This window comes from Schistocerca nitens, chromosome 3 (genome assembly GCF_023898315.1).
Source record: "Schistocerca nitens isolate TAMUIC-IGC-003100 chromosome 3, iqSchNite1.1, whole genome shotgun sequence".
NCBI lineage: Eukaryota > Metazoa > Arthropoda > Insecta > Orthoptera > Acrididae > Schistocerca > Schistocerca nitens.
The window spans coordinates 51,431,966-51,457,044 of record NC_064616.1 but is presented as its reverse complement, the minus strand read 5'-3'; the positions used below and the strand labels follow the sequence as shown (position 1 = coordinate 51,457,044).

The following is a 25,079-nucleotide window of genomic DNA, read 5'->3' as shown; positions in this document are numbered from 1 at the left end:
AAGCTGTTTTGTCCTTTTCTGAGGGTAACTGGCAACAGCTGTTGTAACTGGTCCTTCATATCTTGGATACTGGCACTCGGACACAGTTGACATATGAGCTGGTCCCACACATAATCTATGGGGGACAGATCTGCAAAACTTGCTGACCATGCATGTATTTCAACATCACACAGACAGTTCATAGAGACAGGTTCTAATCACTACCATTCCCTTTGTCCAGATAAAAAGGCTTTGATATGGTAATATAAATGATGTATTTACATTTCTTTGTCATAACTATCTGAATTATGAAGGTTAAGCAGAGTGTCATAGGAAACAGCAGTGTAGATTACCTGTTCAGTAATGGTTGTTGTATCTTGATCTGAGGCTCAGCTCACCAACTAGGGGATGATTTTAAGGTCCATGTTTTTAAAGTATGCGTCATGATATTAAACTTCCTGGCAGATGAAAACTGTTTGCCAGATCAAGACTCAGACTCAGGACCTTTGTCTCTCACAGGCAAGTGCAAGGTAGGAGATGAGGTACTGACAGAAGTAAGGCTGTGAGGACAGGGCATAAGTCATGCTTGGGTAGCTCAGACGGTAGAACACTTGCCCGCGAAAGGCAAAGGTCCCAAGTTCAAGTCTCGGTCCACCACACAGTTTTCTCTGCCAGGAAGTTTCATATCAGTGCATGCTCTGCTGCAGAGTGAAAATATCATTCTGGAAACATCCCCCAGGCAGTAGCTAAGCCATGTCTCTGCAATATTCTTTCTTCCAGGAGTGCTAGTTCTGCAAGGTTTGCAGGAGAGGTTCTGTGAACTTTCGAAGGTAGGAGACAAGGTACTGGCAAAGGTAAGGCTGTGAGGATGGGGTGTGAGTTGTGCTTGGGTAGCTGAGATGATAGAGCACTTGCCCTTGAAAGGCAAAGGTCCTGAGTTTGAGTCTTGGTCCGTCACACAGTTTTAATCTGCCAGGAAGTTTCATATCAGTGCACACGCTGCTGCAGAGTGAAGAACTCATTCTTTCCAGTGAATATATAAATTCAAAGGTAGAAGACACTGTGGTTTATTTCCAGTCTGGACATTTTAAACAATTATCTTCATGTTTTCTACTTTCTGAATTTTAATAAAGAGAGTCTTAGTTATTTCAGTATGATAAATACTATTTGCAAGTTGACAAGACTGAACTGCATTTCAGTTCCATATTCCAGTAATAGTCACAAGAGTAAGTAAAAATGGCATACATGATATACACTTAGTTCTCAGCATACAGACCAAAAATGCATCTCCACTCTAGACCAAAGACAACACTCATTTGCCCCCATTCCAAACCAACACTTGATCATAACATTTCCTAACCAATACTACTTTAGTTGAAAGCAAATCAAAGACTGTCTAACTCTTTGGCATGTGACACCAACAAAACAAACTGTGAAAAGGAAAGTTTCTACTCATCATATAGTGGAGATGCTGAGTCACAGATAGGCACAAGACTGTCACAAATTAGCTTTTTTGTGTTGTGCCTATCTGTGACAACAACAAAAAGTTAATTTGTGACAGTCTTTTTGTTGTGCCTATCTGTGACTCAGCATCTCCGCTAATGGTGAGTAGCAACTTTTCTTTTCGTAACATTGTTATGTTACTTCCTGGATTTTGCACTGTTTGATTCAACAATATAAACTGTGAGATCAGCTGCAGTTGAGGACTGCAATGAATTCAATGGTTACAAATTAGAATAGGTGTCACACCAGGACTTGAACCCAGATTTCCTGCTTTACACAAGCTATCACTTTAACTGCTTTGGCTATCTGAGAAAACTTTTTTCCTGATTCAACTTCCCAATTTGTCACATACCACTTACTTACCCCCCTGTCCACCATATCACATTGGATTCATGCATGAGTTCAGGAGAGAGAATGAATCCACACTGAAACGATCTTAAGGGTCACCAAGCCATAAATATGTGGTGTCTGTTCTCTCAAACATATCCAAAATTGCAGGCATCATTCTTGATCATGTAACCATACATATATATAATGGAATGAAATGAATTCTGACATCAGCCGCAACTGGACATCAAAATGAATTCAGTGGCAACAAGTGAAGGAGTGGCACTTGAATCCACATTTCCTGCTTTACACAAGCAGTCCCCTTACCCACTTCAGCTATCCAAGCCTTCCCCCCACCCCCCACCCCCCACCCCCTCTCCCCATCCCTCCCATTCCCACTCCACCACCCCAGCTTCCCGCCCCCCACAACCATTTGGACGTATTTTATAGCATGAGAATTTTGATCTTTTCAAAACCAACAAAAAAGGCAAATTAAATTTTGTACACATTTTTTTTCTGGATGCTTCATTTAACATTTATGAAGATAATATGACACTGCATATAGACAAAATTTATAGAAATAAAACGATAATTTATTGTTGAACATAATTTTGAAATGGAACTTTTGTGACCAAATATTGCAATATGGTAAATTTGGCTCCATTACAGTTGAAAGAAACAAGTGGAATCTGTAGGATAAACAATTTCTTTAATATCGAAGATAAAAATGGATTCCCAGAATAGAACAGAAAACATGAAAAAGAATGAAATTTTAAATAAATGTTCCCATACAACACATTGATCCCAATGTGCATTTTTGAATATAATATTTGCAGTTTTTGATACAATATCTCAAAAAGAAGTGGACTTGCAAATTTCATCAGTCAGGATGGGAATTATAATCTACTGTTTAACAAAAGTCCCTGTGGTACTGGTTCATTATAACATTTCATATACGGACATCATTGTGAAGTTGATAAATAGCATCACAATACTGTTGTGTGAGAGATAACACATGAGGATGCAGGATGTCAGTGATGTACCATTGTGCCATCAGAGTTCTCTCAGTCACTACCATTCATGAGCTGAAATCAACCTTCCCACAGCATGATTCCAAGGTTAAAACTGCTACTTATGTACCCTGCCAGGCCTGGTAACAACACAAAACGTGAAAAACACTAATGCATTCTGGTGGCCGTTATATCTGTCACAGACAATTGCAACTCCAATCAAAGTTACATTGACATCTGACCATGACTTTGGGTCCTTAACTTTTTTTAAAAAAACACAGAATTTGTGTGTATTTTTCCTCAATTAAACCCCATACTTTCCTTTTAGCCTCCAAATCTTCTACATGACTACAAAACTGAAACAGAAAATTGTGTGCTCAATAAATGGGGACAAAATCAGGAGCTATCAAGTGCCAGAGGAAGACAGTAAGTTAAGATGTAAACCCTATCACTGGGGTAGGTTCACTTTGGAATTAACACTGGACAATCGTGCTTTTATTCATTAGAACCTTAATCCATACATTGCAGTTGCAATGAGCTATCACTGTAATACCTAATGCTATTCACATTCATGCCAGGTTTATATTTGCTTGACTGGATGTGAATTTTTCAAAGAGAATAATAACTTATGTTTGTAAACATGAACTCCTCTTTATAACCCATTACTATTGATCATAGAGCTTCACAGTGAACAATGATATTTGCTCCATATTTTGCAGAACTTTTCCATCTTGAAATCTAGATATTCAAATAATATTTAATGTTTTTAATTTTCTTTTGAATTAATTAGGATCCCCAATTCCTTGCCTTATGTTAGATGAAAGCTCGTTGAATACCATTGCTCTAAAGTACAGAAATCTACGATGATCTCTAGGCACAAAGGCAAAATACACATGAAAATTACTTTTGGATTTGTTATTGTTCAGATGAAACTGATATTTACTATTAGCAACAAAAATCATTAATGAGTACTTCTATCAGAAAGCAAGTGTTAGAGTTTTAAGGTCCTTAAAAAGGCTTCTACTAGACATAGGGCTATCTATAGGGTAAGGAAAATTGTGGCAGAATATAAATAATTCAGAAGTAAGAGAGACAACTTACTGAATAACAGAAGCATTGAGTCATCGTCAGGCACACCTGAAAGAGAAAGAAAACATGCGAGTATTTTTTTTTTCTCATTTGTTTGTGACTTTAAATGACTCAACACTTCTGTTATTCAGTGAGTGGTCCCCTTCAGTCCTAAATTATTTATATGTGGTTATCTACATCAAAAGATATTGATACTGCTCACTTCTGCCAAGATTAGTGTCCTTGGTTATTCACAGTTAGAGTGTAAATGTGTACTTTGAATACATCAATGGGTCTGAAAGTTCATTTCAATGATGGGACCTACTGAATACAATAAATTCATTAAGGAAAGAATGACAGTCTGGTAAGGAATTTGTGTCTTCATATAACACAATAAATAACCATAAAATTTAAATCCACAGATTCATGGAGAAAGATGTTGTGTTTTCCTTAATATATATTTCCATAATGTATAGAATTGGTTTTTAGTGAAGATTAACACAACACTCTTCAAATTTTGGAAATGTGATTGGATTAACAGAAGCATATGCAGATGTATATAAGAGCCAATTTCCCACATGCCACATACTGCACATAAAAAAGGAAAAATATTTAAGTTGTATGAACTTTTCTCTTCTAGTATCTTACAATCATTTTTTGGGTGTGAATACAGAGCCAGAGGTAGATGTCCATATTATTAAATGCAAATAAAGTTGTTTACAGTAACACATATTTATCTAATTGCTAAGTAGCAATGATGCATCAAATTGAATGTCTAACACATAATATTATGCTTTGCGCAAGTCTCTAAAATACATATATATGTACATTTGTTCTTGTGATCTTCTTGTACTAATATTGTTAACTGCAATATGTAGGGGCCAACTGGCTATAGATATTTTCAGATGTAAAGATATTTCTTTTATGACTCTTAGTTGTCTTCAATACAACAGCAAACATAGATCTTAAGACAGTGATCTGAAAACTAGGTTGCAAGAGATTAACAAGGGTTATTATAATGAATATTTTTGTTGTATTTTCAGTATAAAAGAAAATGTGTGATACAATAGTAGCTTTATATAAGAATTATTTTGGGAAAACCTTGAAGTAATTCAGTATGCATTCTTCAATTTCCTTTGATAGTAATTTGAAGGTGTAGAGTCTCAAGAGGAAACATAACATTTTCATTTTATTTTCAGATGGGTGATTCAGTTTCAGAGTTCTCATCATCAATGTACCTGAAAAATGGCTCCCAACACCATCAATTAACACAACAGTTGCAAATACAAAAACAACAGCAGCAGCAGCACCAATTACAACAGCAGCAGCAGCACCAATTACAACAGTCGCAGCAACAACAGCCACAAACACAGCAGGTACAGCAGCATGACATACAGCAACAAAATATCATGCAGCAACAACAAGTACAACAATTAACTCAGCAACAAGCCCATCATCAAAAACTTCAACATCAGCAACAACTCCTGCAACAACAAAAGCTACAACAACAGCAACTGCAACAGCAACAACAACAGTTACAACAACAGCAGCAGCAGCTGCAGCAGCAACAGTTACAACAACAGCAACTTCAACAGCAACAACTGCAACAACAACAAATGCAGTTGCAACAACAAGCACAACAGCAACAAAAACTCATGCAAGTACAACAAGTAGCATCACACCAACAAATTCAGCAGCACCAACAACAGCAACTTCTTCATCAACAGCAACCACAGCTTGTGCCCCAACAGCAGCAGCAGCAGCAGCAGCAGCAGCAGCAGCAGTTGTTGCAACCGCAGCAAATGCAGCAACAACAAATTCAACAACAGCAAATTCAACAACAACAAATTCAGCAGCAACAAATGCAACAACAACATATCCAGCAGCAACAACTGCAGCAGCAACAAATGCAGCAGCAACAAATACAGCAGCAGCAAATACAGCAGCAACAGCAGCAAGAGCAGCAGGAACAGTTTCAGAAACAGGTGCAAATGTTGCAGCAAACGAAAGCCAAATCCAAGTTCAGTGCTGCTCAGGTTTGTAAATACTTCTGAATGCCCTGTAACTGCATGCTTTCCTATCAACTATACTTAAACGAATTTCCAAATTTCATACAACTGATTAAACATAGAAGACAAACTGTTAGAAATCATAGTGTAGTGATGCAAAATTTAAATATAACTTGCTATCAGTAGTATGCAATTTTCATATTTGTTTGATATTTGCACTTCCTTTATTATCATAATCTAGTATAGAAATTTTGTAGTCTATTTTAGCACTGTAGTTTTGTGAAATCTTCAATCCAGTCAGTCCTTACTGTAGTTTCAGTGATATGTAGCTTAATTTATATTCTTCATTCTTACTCAGTTCTTAATCTGTGCCCAGTCTGGGGATGGTTCAGAGTATCAGTATTTCCTCCCACTTGAAACTGTCAAATACGACCCCATTGGCCTCTCCATGGCTCCTAGCCAGTCAGTTATCATTTCTGCCACAGAAGACTCCAGCTAATAGGAAGGCCCGAGCAGCTAGATCTGAACCTGCTGAATGGTCTCCTGTGACAGACCTATCGCCAATCCTGGATGTGTCCCCATCGCTAGAGACAGCAGAACAAGAGCTGATGCAGCGGTTCCAGGTAACCTCCTCCCTGCCAATGTAGATACCTTCTGCCATCAGAAAATGAATTCATCAAGAGCCTGCATGCACTGATGCATAAAGAAAACTCTATTATCTGCATGCACATTCACCAAAACCAAGGAGACTTCTGTACATCAATACAGGCACATCCACCATAAGCTACATTCAAAAGATTTGCAGTGTTGGTTTTACAAACATTTTAGAAATATATAACAATAACACACCCATTTCATACCTTACATAGACATTCATAAGAGAAGTGACAGAAAATTATTTCACAAGTCGCCTTTTTTACTGATATCATATGAATAACCTAAAAACAAGGAAATATTACCAATATTTGAAACAGACAGGAGATATTTACATTTTGTAGTTTCCTCAGATTATTATACCCAGAATGTTGGTACATTCTGGTATCAATACAAGTGACATTTCCCTCTCTCAGTTTATCTGTATGTCTATTTTACACACACACACACACACACACACACACACACACACACACACACACACACACACACACACACACACACACACACACAAAACTGTAATAGTGGGACTTTTGCAGTAGTGATTATTGAAATCTTATTCAAGAATTATGTCGAAATTGCTTACCATTCCCCATTGAGTGTTCTCAGATGGTATGGCTTTCCAAGGAAATAATCACATACAAATAATCTGGTAATAAGTTTAAATTTCATGAAAAACTCTACTTTCTCCATATAGGTGATATGTCACTAGATACGGCATTTCAGAACTGAACAACGAATGGAAACTATTAGTGACAGACCAACCACATAAACAGATCTATACTTGCATAAAACTCACAATGAAACAGCACACCAAATACTTCAGTTTTAAAAATGGATCAGTTCCTGATGTAAATATGTTTAACAGTTACTGAAGGAACAGTACTAGTATATTTGTTGTATTATTTACAGATACTTGGAGCATTACAAGTAGTTTAAGGGGACAAATACAGACATTTTTACTCCTTACATTAGTGACATCAAAAATTTTTACAAACAGCTGGAGTCTCTTGGTCCTCTATCAGAAAACAAGAAAGTTAAATAATTAATATTGCTACATAGATCTCCTGCTACTGTTGCAGTATTACATTATAATAGGATGGATTGCCATAGTAATCCTTCAACACAAATTTTAATATAATGGTGTCAGCCATATAACACAACTGTAATATGATATCCTCACAGCTCCCAGTATTACATAATGTATGCATGAAAATCTATTTTAACTTCTCTTCTACTTCTTACTGCATGTCAGTACTGAATACTCATTGCTACACATAGTTCAAAGCAGAAAGTGCTTCTCAGGTACATTAACTTCAGTGATATTTGTTTGCAACTCAATTTTATTCAAAATAGCAAGCATCCCAACTCCTGTGCCACATTAACACAGAGATAAATTCAAGAATAATTTTCAATTTTTGTGCAGATAATAATGACAGATAATAATAATTTTAAACACAAACTATAATAAAATCAATCATGTTGCTACCAGCTACACAACATTATATTTGAAGCATAAGAGATCTACAACCACTGAAATATGACAGCCTTACAATAAATTGAAAATGTTGAATTATAAGATAGGCATTAAAGTGATGGTTCTGTCACATTAATTGTAAAGTCATTCAAGTACAAAAGTCTCTCATTGACCTTCATTGAAAATAGTATTCTGTTCTGACTCAGATAAGGTGTATAAATGTAATGATGATGAAACTGACACTTGTGAAACATTATTGAAAACCCGATAATAAACCCACATCAGAATATTAGGTCAGTATTTTTCATCTACATGTGATGTAAATGGAATGCCTCAAAAACTTTAACAAATAGAGCTGTCTAGTTACTTTGAAAATATGTACTTGTAACTCCTATTAATACCATTTTCTGAACACTGGCAGATTATTTCTGAGTCATTTGTGAAACAATACTGTAAATATTAGTGGCTGTTGTAGAAACAATTCCATGATGAGCAAATACATTATGTGTGAAAATAGGTGCTAAAATCCTACAACAGATCATATATGGGACTTCATAACTAGTTTTATGTTATAGTTTATAGACTCACTCTATCAGCAAGAAAATTCTCTCAAGAGAGAATGAATGTGGTGTTATAGTCGGTTGACGAGCGATGGGACACAGCATCACCAAGGTAGCAATGAGGTGTGGATTTTCCTGTATGACCATTTCATGAGAGTATCATGAATATCAGGAATCCGGATCCAGTAAAGCTTCAAATCCCTGCCATAACTGTAGCTGGGAAGAGATCCTGCAAAACCGGGATCAGCAACAACTGAAGAGAATCATTCATGACAGAAGTGCAGCCCTTCTGCAAATTACTGCAGATTTCAATGCTGGGGCATCAACAAGCATCAGCGAGTGAACCATTCAACAAGACATCATCAATATGGGCTTTTGGAGCCGAAGGCCCACTCGTGTACGCTTGATGACAGCATTACACAAAGCTTTACACCTCACCTGGGCCCATTAACACCAACAGTGGACTGTTGATGACTGTAAACATGTTGTTTGGTTGGATGAGTCCCATTTCAAATTGTATCAACCAGATGATGTGCACAGGTATGGTGAGATGATTGTGAACCCATGGACCCTGCATGTCAGCAGGGGGACTGTTCGTGCTGGTGGAGGCTCTATAATGGTGTGGGGCCTGTGCAGTTGGAGTGATAGGGAACCCCTGATATGTCCAGATACAACTCTGATAGGTGACATCAACATAAGCATCCTGTCTGATCACCTGCATCCATTTGTGTCCATTATACATTCTGGCAGACTTGAGCAAATCCAGCAGGACAATGTGACACTCCACACATTCAGATATTGATACAGAGTGGCTCCAGAAACATTCTTCTGCATTTAAACACTTCCGCTGGCCAGCAAACTCCCCAGACATAAACATTTTGAAGGTATCTGGGATGCCTTACAACGTGCTGTTCAGAAGAGATCTCCACCTCCTCATACTCTTACAGATTTATGGACAGCCCTGCAGGATTCGTTGTGTCAGTTTCCTCCAGCACTACTTCAGACATTAGTTGAGTCCATGCCACATCATGTTTTGGCACTTCTGTATGCTCGCTGGGGCCCTACACAGAATTGGGTACATATTTCAGCACCTTTGGCTCTTCAGTGTATATTGGCTGTTAAGGGATGCATTTGTGTATAAATAAAAATAATATTAGAAATATGATAATACTACTACTACTAATAGTAATAATAATAATAATAAAGTAATTATACACACATCAAAAAAAGTTTTGCATCAGCCCAGTTCCCACAACCCCTGAAGATAGACATTCACTGAGGATATTGTATCACAGACACAGTCCCTTTGACTGTTCAGAAATGTCACTCAACCTGCCCATGGATGTAAGCAACCACGCATGAGCAGTGCCCATTAGACGGAGGGGCTCCGACAGCCGATCAGTTCCAGACATTCCACCAGGAAGGAGGTACACAGGTCATGTTGTCTTTAGTTCAGCCATGCCTAGATGGCTGATACTATGGTTTGATCATGTCCGCATTGTTTTTTGTACCAGGAAGGACTCTCAACAAGAGAAGTGTCGAGGCATCTCGGAATGAACCAAAGTGATTTTGTTTGGACATGGAGAAGATACAGAGGGACAGGAACTGTCAATGACATGCCTTGCTCAGGACAACCAAGGGCTACTGCTGTAGTGGATGACTGCTACCTACAGATTACAGCTTGAAGGAACCCTGACAGCAATGCCACCATGTTGAATAATGCTTTTGATGCAGCCACAGGATGACACATTACTACTCAAACTGTGCAAAATAGGCTGCATGATGAGCAACTTCACTCCTGACGTCCATGGCAAGGTCCATCTTTGCAACCATGACACCATGCAGCACAGTACAGATGGGTCCAACAACATGTTCAATAAACCACTCAGGGTTGGCATCACATTCTCTTCATCAATGAGTGTCACATATGCCTTCAACCAGACAATTGTCAGAGACTTGTTTGGAGGCGATCCGGTCAGGCTGAATGCCTTAGACATACTGTCCAGTGAGTGCAGCAAGGTGGAGGTTCCCTGATGTTTCGGGGTGGCATTATGTGGGGCTGACGTGGACCACTGGTGATAATGGAAGGTGCTGTAATGGCTGTACAATACGTGAATGCCATCCTCCAACTGATAGTGCAACTTGCAGCATATTTGCGAGGCATTTGTCTTCATGGACGACAATTCACGTCCCCATCATGCACATCCTGTGAATGATTTCCTTCAGGATAACATCATTGCTCGACTACAGTGGCCAGCATGTTCTCCAGACATGAACCCTATCAAACATGCCATTGATGCATGAGACAATCTGGACCAACAGTGCCTTGATGAACTTGTGGACAGTATGCCATGACAAATACAGGCATGCATCAATGCAAGAGGATGTGCTACTGGGTATTAGAGGTACTGGTGTGTACAACAATCTGGACCACAACCAATGAAGGTCTCACTGTATTATGGTATGGTGATACAAAATGCAAAAAGGGCAGAAATGATGTTTATGTTGATCTCTGCTCCAATTTTCTGTACAGATTCCAGAACTCTTGGAACCAAGGTGATGCAAAACTTTTTTTGATGTGTGTATTACAATAGTCTTTATATGGAATGGCACCTTCTGTAAGAAAAATTCAGACCAGAAGAGATTCAAGACCATGCCATCCACAGCTTCATAATGTCACTATTAAACCTAGTATGTCATGCGGTACATGGCTCCAGCAATCACTTTCACAAAAGGTGGAGTATAATAAAGAAATTTTCAACTAGACACAGCAGAAAGTGTGATTTATCTGACAGTGCAACTTGTTTCGATTGTTCTACAGATCAATCATAAATTTCCAAAAAGATGTCTTTCATTTTATGAATACTGTCTTTCAATTAATATTTGATAGCTGTGGACCCAAGTACAAGGAAAACCAAAACTTTTCTCTTTCTGCTCTGAGGAAATGTTTAATTCATCTCTTGTTGAATCCAGAGGACAACAATGCAGAATGACTTGGGTGCAAAATGTTTATCCCCTGACTGACAATGTACTTCACTATTGGTTGCAGTATAGAATCCCAAATATTCTTCTTTACTGAGAGAGCAAAAGTCAAATTCTTTGTATGAGTCATGAATGTCCAGCATCATACCATCGTTCAACCACTTTCAGCAGGTACTAATGACAGAGGCAACATGTGAGCATCTTATGAGCATCACCATATGTATGAGGCTTGCTTGCCACATGCTACTGCTGTATTCTGTTCTTTGTAAAAGACAATTTAACTGGCAACTTTCTCACTTGTTGTACATGTAATACACAGAACACTTCCTGCACACCCCTCATACATATAACATAACTTCCACATAATGTTGTTTGTCATCTAAATCATCTATATATACTTATTTGCATAGTAGTGAGTTATATTGAGTATTTAGTTCATCTGAATGTATCAATTTTCATCTATAAAATTTGCTATGTGACAAATCATTATTTTCAGAAATACATTTCTGGTGACTCATGCACTTCTACAAATATCATATCTTCTAGAGAAACAAATACAATAATTAATTCATCAAATATATTTCAGAGAAATGTATTGTTAGCTATGTGTTATGAACATATGCATGTTTTTTATCTTCATTGTGGTTTGTTAGACTTCAGGTTTACCCATTAGAATTAAAATGCAATGCCTTTATATGCCTTTATCATTTTAGGCAGCAATGAAATGCACAGTCCACACGGGAACCAATAGATATAAAATGAATACCTTACTTTATGTACAAAAAAATATGGTTATAACTATGTAAATTCTTAAGAATTAATAAGATACACTGAAATGTAAATGATGGGAACTGATTTCATGATGCAAAAATTGAAAACTAATCTAGAATCCACTTAAAGGAATGAAATCATTTGCTCAAAAAGCACTGTAGAATGGCAGATATGTCAAAGTAGGCTCTCTATACAAACATAATGAATCACTGAGAAAACCTTAGTGTGCAACTTCAGAAAAGTGCATGATAATCAATGCAGTTCTCCCATTGATTTTCTGTACTACATTTAGTGGTCAGATTAATATAATAGATTCACTTTACCCTTATTTCTGAAGCAGAGAATTTAATTTTTTTCTTACTTATGTCTCATTTAAGCACAAGGCTGTAGAAACTGTTACAGTTTATTCTACAATCAACTTGTTTTAGATATTTTGAGATTTTATCTGATGTACAAATTATACGATTTTGCGCAAACCTGTTCATAAATGAGGGTGCTATTTGGTGAGCAATTACTTTGCTTTTGCCAGACCCTTGTGCAAAATAACTTCACAGTCTCCATAAAAAAGCTTTAGAAAAACATATATAATTGCACTGACAAGCCTTTCAGTTCAGCTTCTGCTACTATCCTTTTCTATAGACAGTCTGCTTAAAGCTGTTTCTCTCAGTATGGATACATGACAAATGTGTTAGTTTTAACACTGCATTACACACAATGTTTCTGAATTTTGAGTTTTGGATGCAAATTTTAAGATTCTATTATTTGAGGATGTCACTCTATCTTTACCTTGTAAGTGTGGGTGGTTGTGTTTCCAACAGAAAATACACTGACGCACCAAAGAAACTGGTATAGGCATGCATATTCAAATACAGAGAGACGTAAACAGCAATGCCTGTATAAGACAACAAGTGTCTGGCGCAGTTGTCAGAATTGGTTACTGCTGCTAAACTGGCAGGATATCAAGATTTAAGTAAGTTTGAATGTGGTGTCATAGTCAGTGCATGAGTGGTGGGACACAGCATCCCCGAGGTAGCAATGAAGTGTGAATTTTCCCTTACGACCATTTCACAAGTGTACCGTGAATATCAGGAATATGGTAAAACATCACATCTCTGACACTGCTGTGGCCAGGTAAAGATCGTACAAGTATGGGACCAATGACAACTGCTGCTGATTTCAATGCTGCACTGTCAACAAGTGTCGCCATGTGAACCATTCAATGAAACATCATCAATATGGGCTTTTGTCTACCCTTGATGACTGCATCACACAAAGCTTTATGCCTCAGCTGTGCCCATCAACACTGACATTGGACTGTTGATGACTGGAAACATGTTGCCTAGTTGAACAAGTCTCGTTTCAAATTGTATTGAATGGATGACATGTATGGGTATGGAGACAACCTCATGAATCCATTGTGCATTCCAACGGACTTAGGCAATTCCAGCAGGACAATGCAACACCCCACACATCCAGAATTGCTACAGAGTGGCTCCAGAAACACTCTTCTGAGTTTAAACACTTCCACTGGAAAGAAAACTCCCCAGACATGAACATTATTAAGCATAACTGGGAGATACTGTTCAGAAGAGATCTCCATCCCCTCATACTGTAACAGATTTATGGACTGCCCTGTAGGATTTGTTGTATCAGTTCCATACAGCACTACTTCAGACATTAGTTGAATCCACGTCAAGTCACATTGTGACACGTCTGTGTGCTCACAGGAGCCTTACACAATATTAGGCAGGTGTACCAGTTTCTTTGGCTCTTCAATATACATTGCAGATATTAACACAAATGACAATATCATGAAAAGAATAGACTGAATTTTATGTTATAGAGGAGACATTGAATCAAAGATAGGCACAACAAAAAGACTGCCATACATTTGAGTTTTGGTCAAAATGCCTTCTTTGAAAGTAGAAAAACCACACATGTTCACACAAGCACAACTGAGGTACACATGACCACTGTTGCTGGCCACTGCGGCCTGACTTTGCTGTAACCAGACTCCGGAGTTCAGCAGCCTGTGACCATGGTCACATGTGCCTCAGTTGTGTTTTTGTGAATGATTGTCTGTTTTCTACTTCAGAAGAAGGCCTTTTGTCCAAAATCTTAAATGTATAGCAGTCTTTTCTTTGTGGCCATCTGTGACTTGACATCCCCTCTATATGGTGAGTAGTAATCTTTTCTTTTCATAGTATTGTCATTATCCCATCCTAGATTTTTCGTTGTTAGGTAATAACATCATCACTTTAAAAAAACTGAACATATGCTATCTCAAATGCATTTTTCATGTGAAATGGAAATCACAGAACTTACAAAGAGACAATTTCTCAGACACCAGAGTGCCATACCTTCACTATTTTGTTAGTAATGTGGTAATATTTTTTATTCTTGAACGTGAATCTGACCAAGTCCTATGACTTTTCAGTGACAAAGTGATATACCATCACATAAACTTTTTGATCTTCCACTTTCTTGTATTGATATTAAATAATCTTTTCTTTTACTTATAAGGCTTCTTATACTCATATCAGTTCCCCCAAACTTCTTGCTCAGACAAAAAGGCAATATTTTGTGGTACACTGCATAACATTTCTTTAAGTGGTTTTGTAGGGATACTGTATTTGCATTCTTCACACTAACTTAATTTCAAATACATCTGTAAATTGTAGAAAATATTGGGATTTGGTAGATACTATTTTGAATACAATGAATATATTTTTTATAAGTAGACACATAATAAGCTGCTTAGTTGGTACATCATTGAGTGGAACATGTCTCAAATATTTGGGAAAGTTGGACTTAGCTAAACTCACTTTTCTGCACAGTTATTGAGACAATAGATCTTTATCTGCTTTACTTTAGTTGTGCATAATGTCAGAAGTCAAGTACTTGCCTATAAGACACTATTTGCAATACATTTTTATTAGAAGATGTGTAGCAGGTTGATTGAATACATGCTCTGGTACCAGACAACTATTTGTCTGTCACTCAACAGTGGATGAAATATGTCTAAAATCAGTTCTCATCTGCTTCCATTTGACAATAAAAGATGGCATAATATTAATTGTGTAACGTTTAGACACTGATCAATTTCTTGAATGGCATCAGCATATGCTAGTGTTGATTTTACACAAAGATATGTAATAATACTTTGAGAGAATACACTATACATAAAAGTAAGAAAAATATGTGTATAAGGCATGGGCTCTACATTATATTACTGCTGAAATACGAAGACTTGTTCATAGAAAAGGCTTAATGTCATATTACAAAACCATGAAATGTAGGAAGCAACCACATATAATTTTTACAAACATTAAATTATTACAGTTCCTATTATTCTGAAATAATGCACTCTTGAAAAGAAGATTAGTCACAGATTTATGAACAATCACCAAATTAATGTTTTATGGTAGAATATGTAGGAAATATTCGTGTACATAAATAAATAACAACAAATCTTTAAGTTTTTAGTGGTATGATGGACTATGTGTTACATATGTGTTACACCAATGCCTGTAAATCTCAGAGAGCATATGATTTGTGACCTTCATAAAATCATATTCATTCTTCTGATACATACCACCAAGTCTTGAGATATTACTCACTTTATAGTTTCAGCAACAGCATGTGAACATCGCAGGAAATATCACAGTCAATAATACTGGGAAACAGTTGAGGAGAATTCATGAGATGCATTAAGTACAATAATTTGTAGGCTTATTGAATGAGCCACTCTAGAACAAACAAGTCCAAGTGAGTTAGTGATAAGACAGAATCCAAACTCTCAATGACTGGACAGTGATTTGAAGTATTTTCTTGAAAATGACAATACTTAATGAGTTCTGAGCACCATGCCATTTTTTATCTATCTTTTGAAATTAACTGATGATGTATAGAAAATTTTGTAGCATGTGTATGAATTTCTATGACAAAATTAATTTCATCTTAAACAAAATGTTTTAAATGATTTATGTTTTCAAATTACACTTGCACAAGCTGAAACAGAGAAATAAACTGTATAAGGAATGAAATAGTAGAAAACAAAGTAATAATATTATTGTACATATGTACTGATTTCAGTATTTGGCTGCCTATATTCAGAGCCATCTGTCAGTTCTTTTCTGTAGTAACCAAGTTTGCACTATAAACCCTTGAAATGCACTGAGGGGGGGGGGGGGGGGAGGGGGGGGACAGGTAGCTCTGATTGACTGGAACATTTAAGTTCATGTCTCTTAAGTTATCAAATTTTTAGTTACAAGAGGAAACTATTGGCTACATGCTGGCAGGCGTACTTTGTGTTGCAGGAGGGCGGCGGCATGCTGCTGCAGCAGGCGGCACAGGCACCTGCACACAACCAGTCTGATGCATCACAAGCACAACCACCACCTTCTAAGGCTTCCTCAGGGACCATAAGTGGAATGCTTGCAGACTTCAGCAGGGCTCTTGGTAAGCTCATCTCCACCTTGTCCTGTACCTGCTCCATCATGGCTCTGCAGATCACTGCAAAGACGCTGCAATAGAATAATTTCCTGTTAAGCATTCTTTAGATTCCATTCACTGAGAATAGTGACTGATAAAACTCTATGTGAATTGTCATTAGTTTGACATTTTATTTAATACCTACAGCGGAATGTTATGTGGGTGGCAAGAGAATATTTCCATATTTCAGGCTGACAACCTTTCGTTAAAACATTGTACGTACTTTTCCTCGAGGTAATCAGTATCATTATTTGAGTGCCTCTGAATCCATTTTTGATACTTCTTCTGCACTTTTCCATGAAGTGAAAAGACCACTGAGATATCTATGACCGAGCGAGGTGGCGCAGTGGTTAGCACACTGGACTCGCATTCGGGAGGACGACGGTTCAATCCCGTCTCCATCCATCCTGATTTAGGTTTTCCGTGATTTCCCTAAATCATTTCAGGCAAATGCCGGGATGGTTCCTTTGAAAGGGCATGGCTGATTTCCTTCCCAATACTTCCCTAACCCGAGCTTGCGCTCCGTCTCTAATGACCTCGTTGTCGACGGGACGTTAAACACTAACCACCACCACCAGATATCTATGATGCCCATTTGTATATTTGTTCTCTATTCCCTTTGGGCCAAAAGCATATGGTAGCTCACAAACTAAAGACATTCCATGAAAGAATATACAGTCATTTTTCAGTATTTTATTATTTAGATGAAATCCAGTTCTTCAATATACCACCCAAGAAACAAAGTGTGACACTTCACTAGCAAATAAACCAATATGTTCCTCCATTTTCCATACACATGCATTATTGTTCCCAGCTGTTTGTATGACATAATTGACTAGTGTAATAAGTTATTAACTCAGTACTCAATGACATTACTCAGTACTCAATGACGTCTACTTTTTTTATAGAATGAAAGTCCACTTCAGTTTTCAGTAATTTTCTTAATTTATTCAATGACCAGCTTTGGAGCTTAAGGCTTCATCTTCAACTGCAAACAAGGTGAGGGGCATCTAATGTAATCTAACGTACAAGTACTGTTGGATTGACGTACTAAAACAAAACCTACAGTTGTGGAAAATGGTGTACTCACATAATTATGAGAACATAAATGTGTGAGAGCCAGGCCAGTCAGTCATGAGGGACTGCACCCACGTCACACAAATGCATGGGACTGGAAAAAAAACATTAACATTGGGGGGAGGGGGGTACCAGATGGAAATGAACTCAGCAATACTGTAAATAGATAAGTAACTAAACTCACATGTAAGACCAGCAAACACAGTGACTGACTGGACAGCATCACATGGAAGTGACCAGTGCAGACCCCCCAGTAGCCAGCTGACCACTGCACTGGAAGAAACTGATGATGGAGCCAATGAGGTGAGAAACTGAAGTAAATAGCCATGAAAGAGTGGGAAAAGGGGTTGACAGGTCTGTCCACCTACAAAAGTATGGTTAAAAAGATCTATACAAACTAGAGCTACAGATATAATAATAATTAAATAACATACAAACATGGGAAATCAGCAAAAACACCCAAAAGCAGCATTACAGAGTGCATCACATTAAAGAGATATACGATAAAAATACATCTAAAATGGTTGTTACAGATGAAATATAACAGTATATCTAAAAATTAAGCAATAAAACAATGACAGGTGAGATGTGATAGGGGAATGATGCTGACTGTAAGGATCAATACCTATGTATAGATTCATCCTTACAGAGCAAAAACATATTAGTATAAAAAGCTTAGTTAAACTTGAAATGATAAACATAACGAGAGTAACAATGTACACATATAATACAGCACTTTTCATCCACATAGTACCAGACATAATCAAGATAGTGAGGAGTAAAAGGGCTATACACTAGGACAAGGGAAAACCAGTAAAGAAATTACACCTATGTATAATGATTGTGATCCCTGTGGTTAGGTAAAATAGGATTAATGCAATGACAGAGTCGTTGCAATGAAATAAAATAAAGTAACTTTGACACATGGGAGCATCATCTTTAAGACACAAAATGTATAATCTATAACTGTAAGTGTGTGGGGAAATGCCTAAAAGTCAACATGATGGAATGCATGACAGTAAAAAGATAAAATATAAAACTAAAACTGCAGCAGGAACAGGATACTGATGGCATACACAAAGTACATCCAACAGTCAGTCAATAAGATGACAGCTAAAGAGTAACCAGAAAAATAAAATGTTACATGGGAGTGTCGATGATAAAACAATTGATCTATTATTAAAAAAATAGAATCTTGGAAGACTTAGAATAAATGCACACCACTTAGTACTTAAGAAATCCATATTTATTTAGAATACACTTGTGTTTCAGCAAATTTTGTTCATTTAGCATAAACTTGGGGTTCTGGTTCAGATGGTGCCAAATTTAAATTTCCTCAAGCAGGTCAAGTATATGTCCTTTTGGATGATGGTGGAGGATACTGTGGTTCTTGGTGATGACAGGAATTGAGTGTTTACAGGCCTTTAAGATCACTGGTTAAAGCATATTTTGAATTACTTAGATCCTGATGTTCCTTAACCTGACAGCCAATGTCCATTCTGTTTGGCCTGTGTGTTGGCACTCACAGTCTCCACACTTGACTTTATAGACACCCGAATGTGTGTGTGGCTTTACATTGTGGGTTTCATGCCATCTGCCTTCTTTAGTCATACAGTCCCTAAGTATGGTACTTGTATTATTTCTTACTATTCTTGTCTTGATTGATGGGTGTGAGGGGAATCTCCTGGATAATACCAGAATGGTTCTTTTGCAGAATCTGACATTCCAGAAAATCAATTACTTGTGTTGAATAGCCATTAGTGTGGACAATATATTTAATTGTTTTGAGATCTTTGTTAAGATTTATGTCATGTAAATGCTGTGCCATGGCATGCAATGTGACTTCCTTGTACTTGTATAGCCGGTTACATGACTCATGAATAATGTTGTTGGTGATTAACTCCTTCCTGTAGGTAACATACATCATATGGCCATCCCATGTGAAGATGCAAAAATGAGCAGAAAGGTAGAGATAAGTTTCTCTGATGCTACAACATAAAATGTATTTGGGTATATATACAATTCAAATCTTGCTGGAATTGGATAATTTGTTCCTTTGAGCCATTATAAAGTGAAAAAAGCATCATCTATCTAATGCCATAACATACAATATTGTGTTTGTGGGTGGCATTGATTTCAAAAAATTGGTATTTGATGTGGATGATGAAAATAATAGCAACTTTGTTCATGAGTGTTGAAACCATGGCAAGACTACTAGCCCCAGATCAAAAATAGCTGTGACCAAGGACCAGTCAGAGGATCATAATGAACTCATTAATGACTTATATATCAACATTACTGTATTGTTTCAAATTATTCTCACCAATAAGAGTCATTTCTTTTGTAGGGATATTAGTGTACATGTTGGTGATGTCCAAGCTTGCCATGTATGCACTGTTTGTAACATAAGTATCATTTAAGCAGGCAATGAGCTCTTGTCAATTTTTAATGGAATAGGTAGCTGGGTAATGGCAATGCTTGTCAAGAAAAGAGTTGAGTTCTTTGGCGAGCCAGTAATATGGGTGATCTATGGCATTAACATTCACTCTAAGGGAGTATTGGGCTTATGTATTTTCATTGTACCTCTTAATTTGGGAGTTTTGTGATATGCTGGTAATGGCACTCTTTTGGAAGGGGGTCAAATGGGGGAATGGAATTATGACATAACTTGAGGGATCAGTGATAGGACATATGCTGACATATCAGGAAACTATCAATTTAGTAATGGGGTGACGTCGCATAAGACATTGTAACTGATCACACATTAATAACAATACATTGTGACTGAAATGGAAACAAACTTTTAATACTGACCATTTCATCTGACTGAGCAGCCAGTACTTTATGTAATACACTACAGTATGTTTGGTGTTCTGCTTTTGAACATGCAGGTAACCAAAGAGAACAGTCTGTGAAATGATCAGCCCAAATACAAAACACTTTTTTGAAACAAATGTACAATTATCTTTCTCACTCTCCATGGCTGTGACTGAATGTCCTCACATGCAATTATGTATGCAGTTCCATGTCTTGAGGTCCAAATACAAGGAGGAGTTGAAAAATCTGAGGTACATGAAATCACAAGTCTGTAGAAAAATTAATTCTGACTAATCCAGTTACTATAAACACAAGTCTCTTGATGCAACATAACACACTGAGTAACAGAGACTGATAACAGCCAGACAACACAATGTTAAAATGACTGTCCATTGGAAGTGGAAATAAGTCTCCTTTCATGACAGTGGGCAAAACAGAACTGTTGCTCTCATTCCACACAAACACTTATCAAACCATTGAATGGTGGTGGCACATCACAACTCTTGGGGGCTGTGGCTATTTCCTCCTATTTTTAACAGCAGCTGTTGCATTTTAATGATGTTTTGTTGGTATGAGCCAAATATAACATACGGACAACCATGTAGTCAACTGCTGGCTATATTAGCAATGAAATCTAAAGCTATGAATCTACTATTCTTGTTCCACACTTCAGTCTCAAAATCATGAATGTATACATATTGAGGATCTTGGCAACATATCTAAGTCCAAGAATAATCAAATGGCTACATATTGTCCACTAGCACAAATGACAGGGGGCAATGGTGCTACAAATCATGTTCACAGCTTGATCATTTGTAAAGACATATGTCAGGTTTGTTTGTTTACTTATGTCTTATGAAGACAGATTATCTTAGTGATGGAGGAACTTTTCATCAAAAACATTTGACTCACTAAAGTAGTATAATAAAATTTCTCATAATGATGTCACATTAAATCCCAAACTGCTCTGGGTTATTCTGTGGGCTTGTGGAGTGATAGCATATGAGTTTGTTGATGGTTTGAAAAAAGTCACTTCTGCTCATTACTGTCTGCATTTTATTATGTAAAACTGATTTTTTGTATTTGTCACACTTTCAGGCATAATTCATTTGTGAATTAATTGATACAGGCCATCTTGAAATGGCATAAATACCTAAGAGAAAAATATAAGGTATGCAGTCTGTTGACGTACTCCTCAACAAGTTAATTATTGATAGAGATTTCTTTGTTAGATGGCACAATAAGCCTGGTGGCCCTTTGGGGCCACACAAAAGAAATGATAATACTCAAATGATGAATTTCATGCTCCCACTTCAGTTCATCCTTCACTTACATATAATAACAAGAACAAAATACTACACACCACAAAAAAGGAATGAGAGATGATCTGACATGGTCAAACGTAATAGTTCTCAAATTAGGATTAGACAAGGATGAGAAAGGAATTTGGGCATGCTATTTCAAAGAAATCTTCCAAGTATTTGATATAGCCACTTCTATCTCTAAATCAACAAACTATAACCCATTATGAAGTGCATGGCAGATGGTACTTCCCATTGTAGTACCTTCTTACCAACTTGCTGTAAATGTTCATAAGTGAAAATTGTGCACTTCACAAAAAAGGAAAACAATGTTGTATACTACGTCTACAATGCCAATGAGTCACAACTGTAATCATGGATGTATGGACTGCAAAAGGACTAATTGCATTAATGCCTCTGTATATACTGTAATTAGTTTAATCTTGTCTTAACAGTGAGTGTGTATGGGAGTAATATGTAGGGAGTTATAGAATATTCATAGAGTCATTACTTAATAGTGATTCTTCAAACTTTGTAAGTATGCTTTTGTGGGATAGTTGGCATCTAACTTCCAGCATGTGCTTGAAGCACCTCAGTGACACTCTCCCTTCTTAGGTCAAACAAACCTGTGACCATTAGTACTTCCCTTTTTTATGTATTTTCATTATCTCCTATTAATTCTATTTGAAATGTGTGCCACACTCTTGAGTAGTAATCTAGGATGATTCATACTGGTGTTTTGTAATCAATCTCCTCCGTGGACTCATTTCACTTTCCCAGTATCATATCAACAAACCAAGCTCTAATGTAATGTGATATCTTGAATAGAATGACCTCCTCCATGCCAATCAGAATGGATTCCAAAAATATCAATCATGTGAACCAACTCAAACTTTTCTCACATGAATTATGAGAGCCATGGATCCAGTAAGTCAGGTAGGCAATATTTCTTGACCTCCAAAAATCATGTGACCCAGTTCCCCAGCTTCAATTATTATCAAAATTGTGTGATCTTACAGTGTATGAATGGTTTGAGGATTTCTTGTTAGGGAGGCTACAGCATGTTATTCTCGATAGAGGGTCATCAACAGATGTAGAATGTACTTCAGGTGTGCCCATGGACCCTTGCTGTTCATGTTGTATATTAATAACATTACAGAAAAATGTTAATAGTATAGTCTACTCTCAGACTTTTTGCAGATGATGTGGTTATATATAATAAAGTACTCTCCAAAAACAGCTGCACAATTATCCAGTTGGCTGTTCATAAGATTTCAAAGTGGGGCAAGGGAACTTGCTGTAAATGTTCATAAGTGAAAATTGTGCACTTCACAAAAAAGGAAAACAATGTTGTATACTACATCTACAGTGCCAATGAGTCACAACTGGAATCATTTATCTTGGTGTAACAATTTGTTGGGATAATAAATCACATAGACCCACCAATGGGACCTGTGCCAAACTGAGCTAATAGCAGGTACTGGAGATTTACAAAGAAAGGATCCCTTCCCCGCTCTTTTAAACCAACCAACAAAGAAGGGAAGAAATGTCCAGTTTGGTTTCAGCAATTTTCTTGAAAAACTAAAAAGGATCAACCACATCACCACATTATACCAATATGAATCCAAGCATTTACTGCCATGGTTTATATCCAAGATCCGTCACTACAAATACATAGAAGCTGTAGCCTACTATTGATGTGATCCATTCAATAATCCTACAGGGCTTTCTTCCCTCTTTATCAATCAGTGACACATCAGTATCCTGCTTATAGTCAAGCAGTAGTGAGTCCTGTGTCACATAATTACTTGTCTTTCACAGTGTGGCATACAACGAAAATAAATTCAGTCCTTTATCAAGCAAAGATATCAGATTGTAAGATGCACAAAAATCAAAGTTTTTCTTCAAATAGTTTTCAAAAATTGAATGACATATATTTCATATCTCTCAACACAGGCACCAGAATTTGGCAAGCAGTACAGTCATAACAAAAAGCATCTCAGCACAGAATGCAAAGAGCATGTCTGTAACACTGAAAGGATTAATGTGAGTGGACTGTGTATTTCAAAAGCAATAGCCATTACTATTAATACATTTACCCACTGTGAGAAAAGAGTCATTGTCTTCATCGAAAAAAGTTTTCAGTTGCCTGCGGAACAATGATTATATCCAGCTGTGTACCTCTTCATCCAAAGCAAACTCACAGCCATGAATGTCTTCCATTGTCTGACCTTAACTCGTCATACTTTGGATAAAAATACATAGCAAATAAGTTGATAATTTAAAGTCTGAGAAGATATGGTTCATTAGTTTTTCAAGATTTCTAGCATCAACCATGTGACTGCCTTTGGTACAAAGTTGTAAGCAGAAAGCTTTCAAGTATTAGCTGACCTGACAAGAGCACGCATTGCATCCCATAAAAACAAAACATGGAGGAATATGATTTAAAGACTGTTAGCAATGAGGTAATTGGACATGGGGGAACAAGCTCTATTTATGAAATATGGGAAAAAATTTGGCCATGAAATTTACAGAGGAGTCATTTCAACATTACATACCATAAACAAACTTGTACCACTGCTTAATGCAAAACAGTTTTAAAACATTCATTGGAGTTTGTCATTTATGTTTGGATATCACTGGAAAGTGTATTTAAAATTTTAATTTTTAATATTGGACTTATGTGAACCTGAATTAGAAATCAGTACCAGTAAAACTAATCTTTTGCAGTGTCTAGAATGAATGTAATTCCAAATTTGCCTGTGTGAAGAAATTTAATTAGCAATGTTGATGAGTTCATCTTTGAAAGTGAATTTTAGCTCTATTGCTGACAGACACTTTGGTCATGCTAAAAAATACACTGTCTATGTAAGTAAGTACTAAATGAAAGGAACAGAAAGAGTGAATGATGATACTGTAAGAGCATATTATCAATTCTTCATGTAGATGTCAAGATGTACTATTTGTAGTTTTTTATGTTAACACCTTTATGGCGTACCTGCAGGTATCTGATTCAAATGTTAATGGAGGAAGAAATATTCATCATCTGA

The 25,079-nt window shown here is 37.0% G+C and overlaps 1 protein-coding gene across 1 annotated transcript in view; it reads left to right on the top strand.

Annotated features, from left to right (window-relative positions):
• Nucleotides 1-5,635: 5,635 nt before the first annotated feature.
• The window catches only part of LOC126249066 (histone-lysine N-methyltransferase 2D-like), a gene marked incomplete at its 5' end in the record, with an annotated part of 205,371 nt that continues 185,927 nt past the window's right edge, over nt 5,636-25,079 (top strand). Inside the window, 3 exons of the mRNA XM_049950717.1 lie at nt 5,636-5,923; nt 6,382-6,519; nt 16,642-16,801. Of these exons, the coding sequence (XP_049806674.1) occupies nt 5,636-5,923; nt 6,382-6,519; nt 16,642-16,801 (586 nt within the window). The remainder of the gene's footprint in view (nt 5,924-6,381; nt 6,520-16,641; nt 16,802-25,079) is intronic.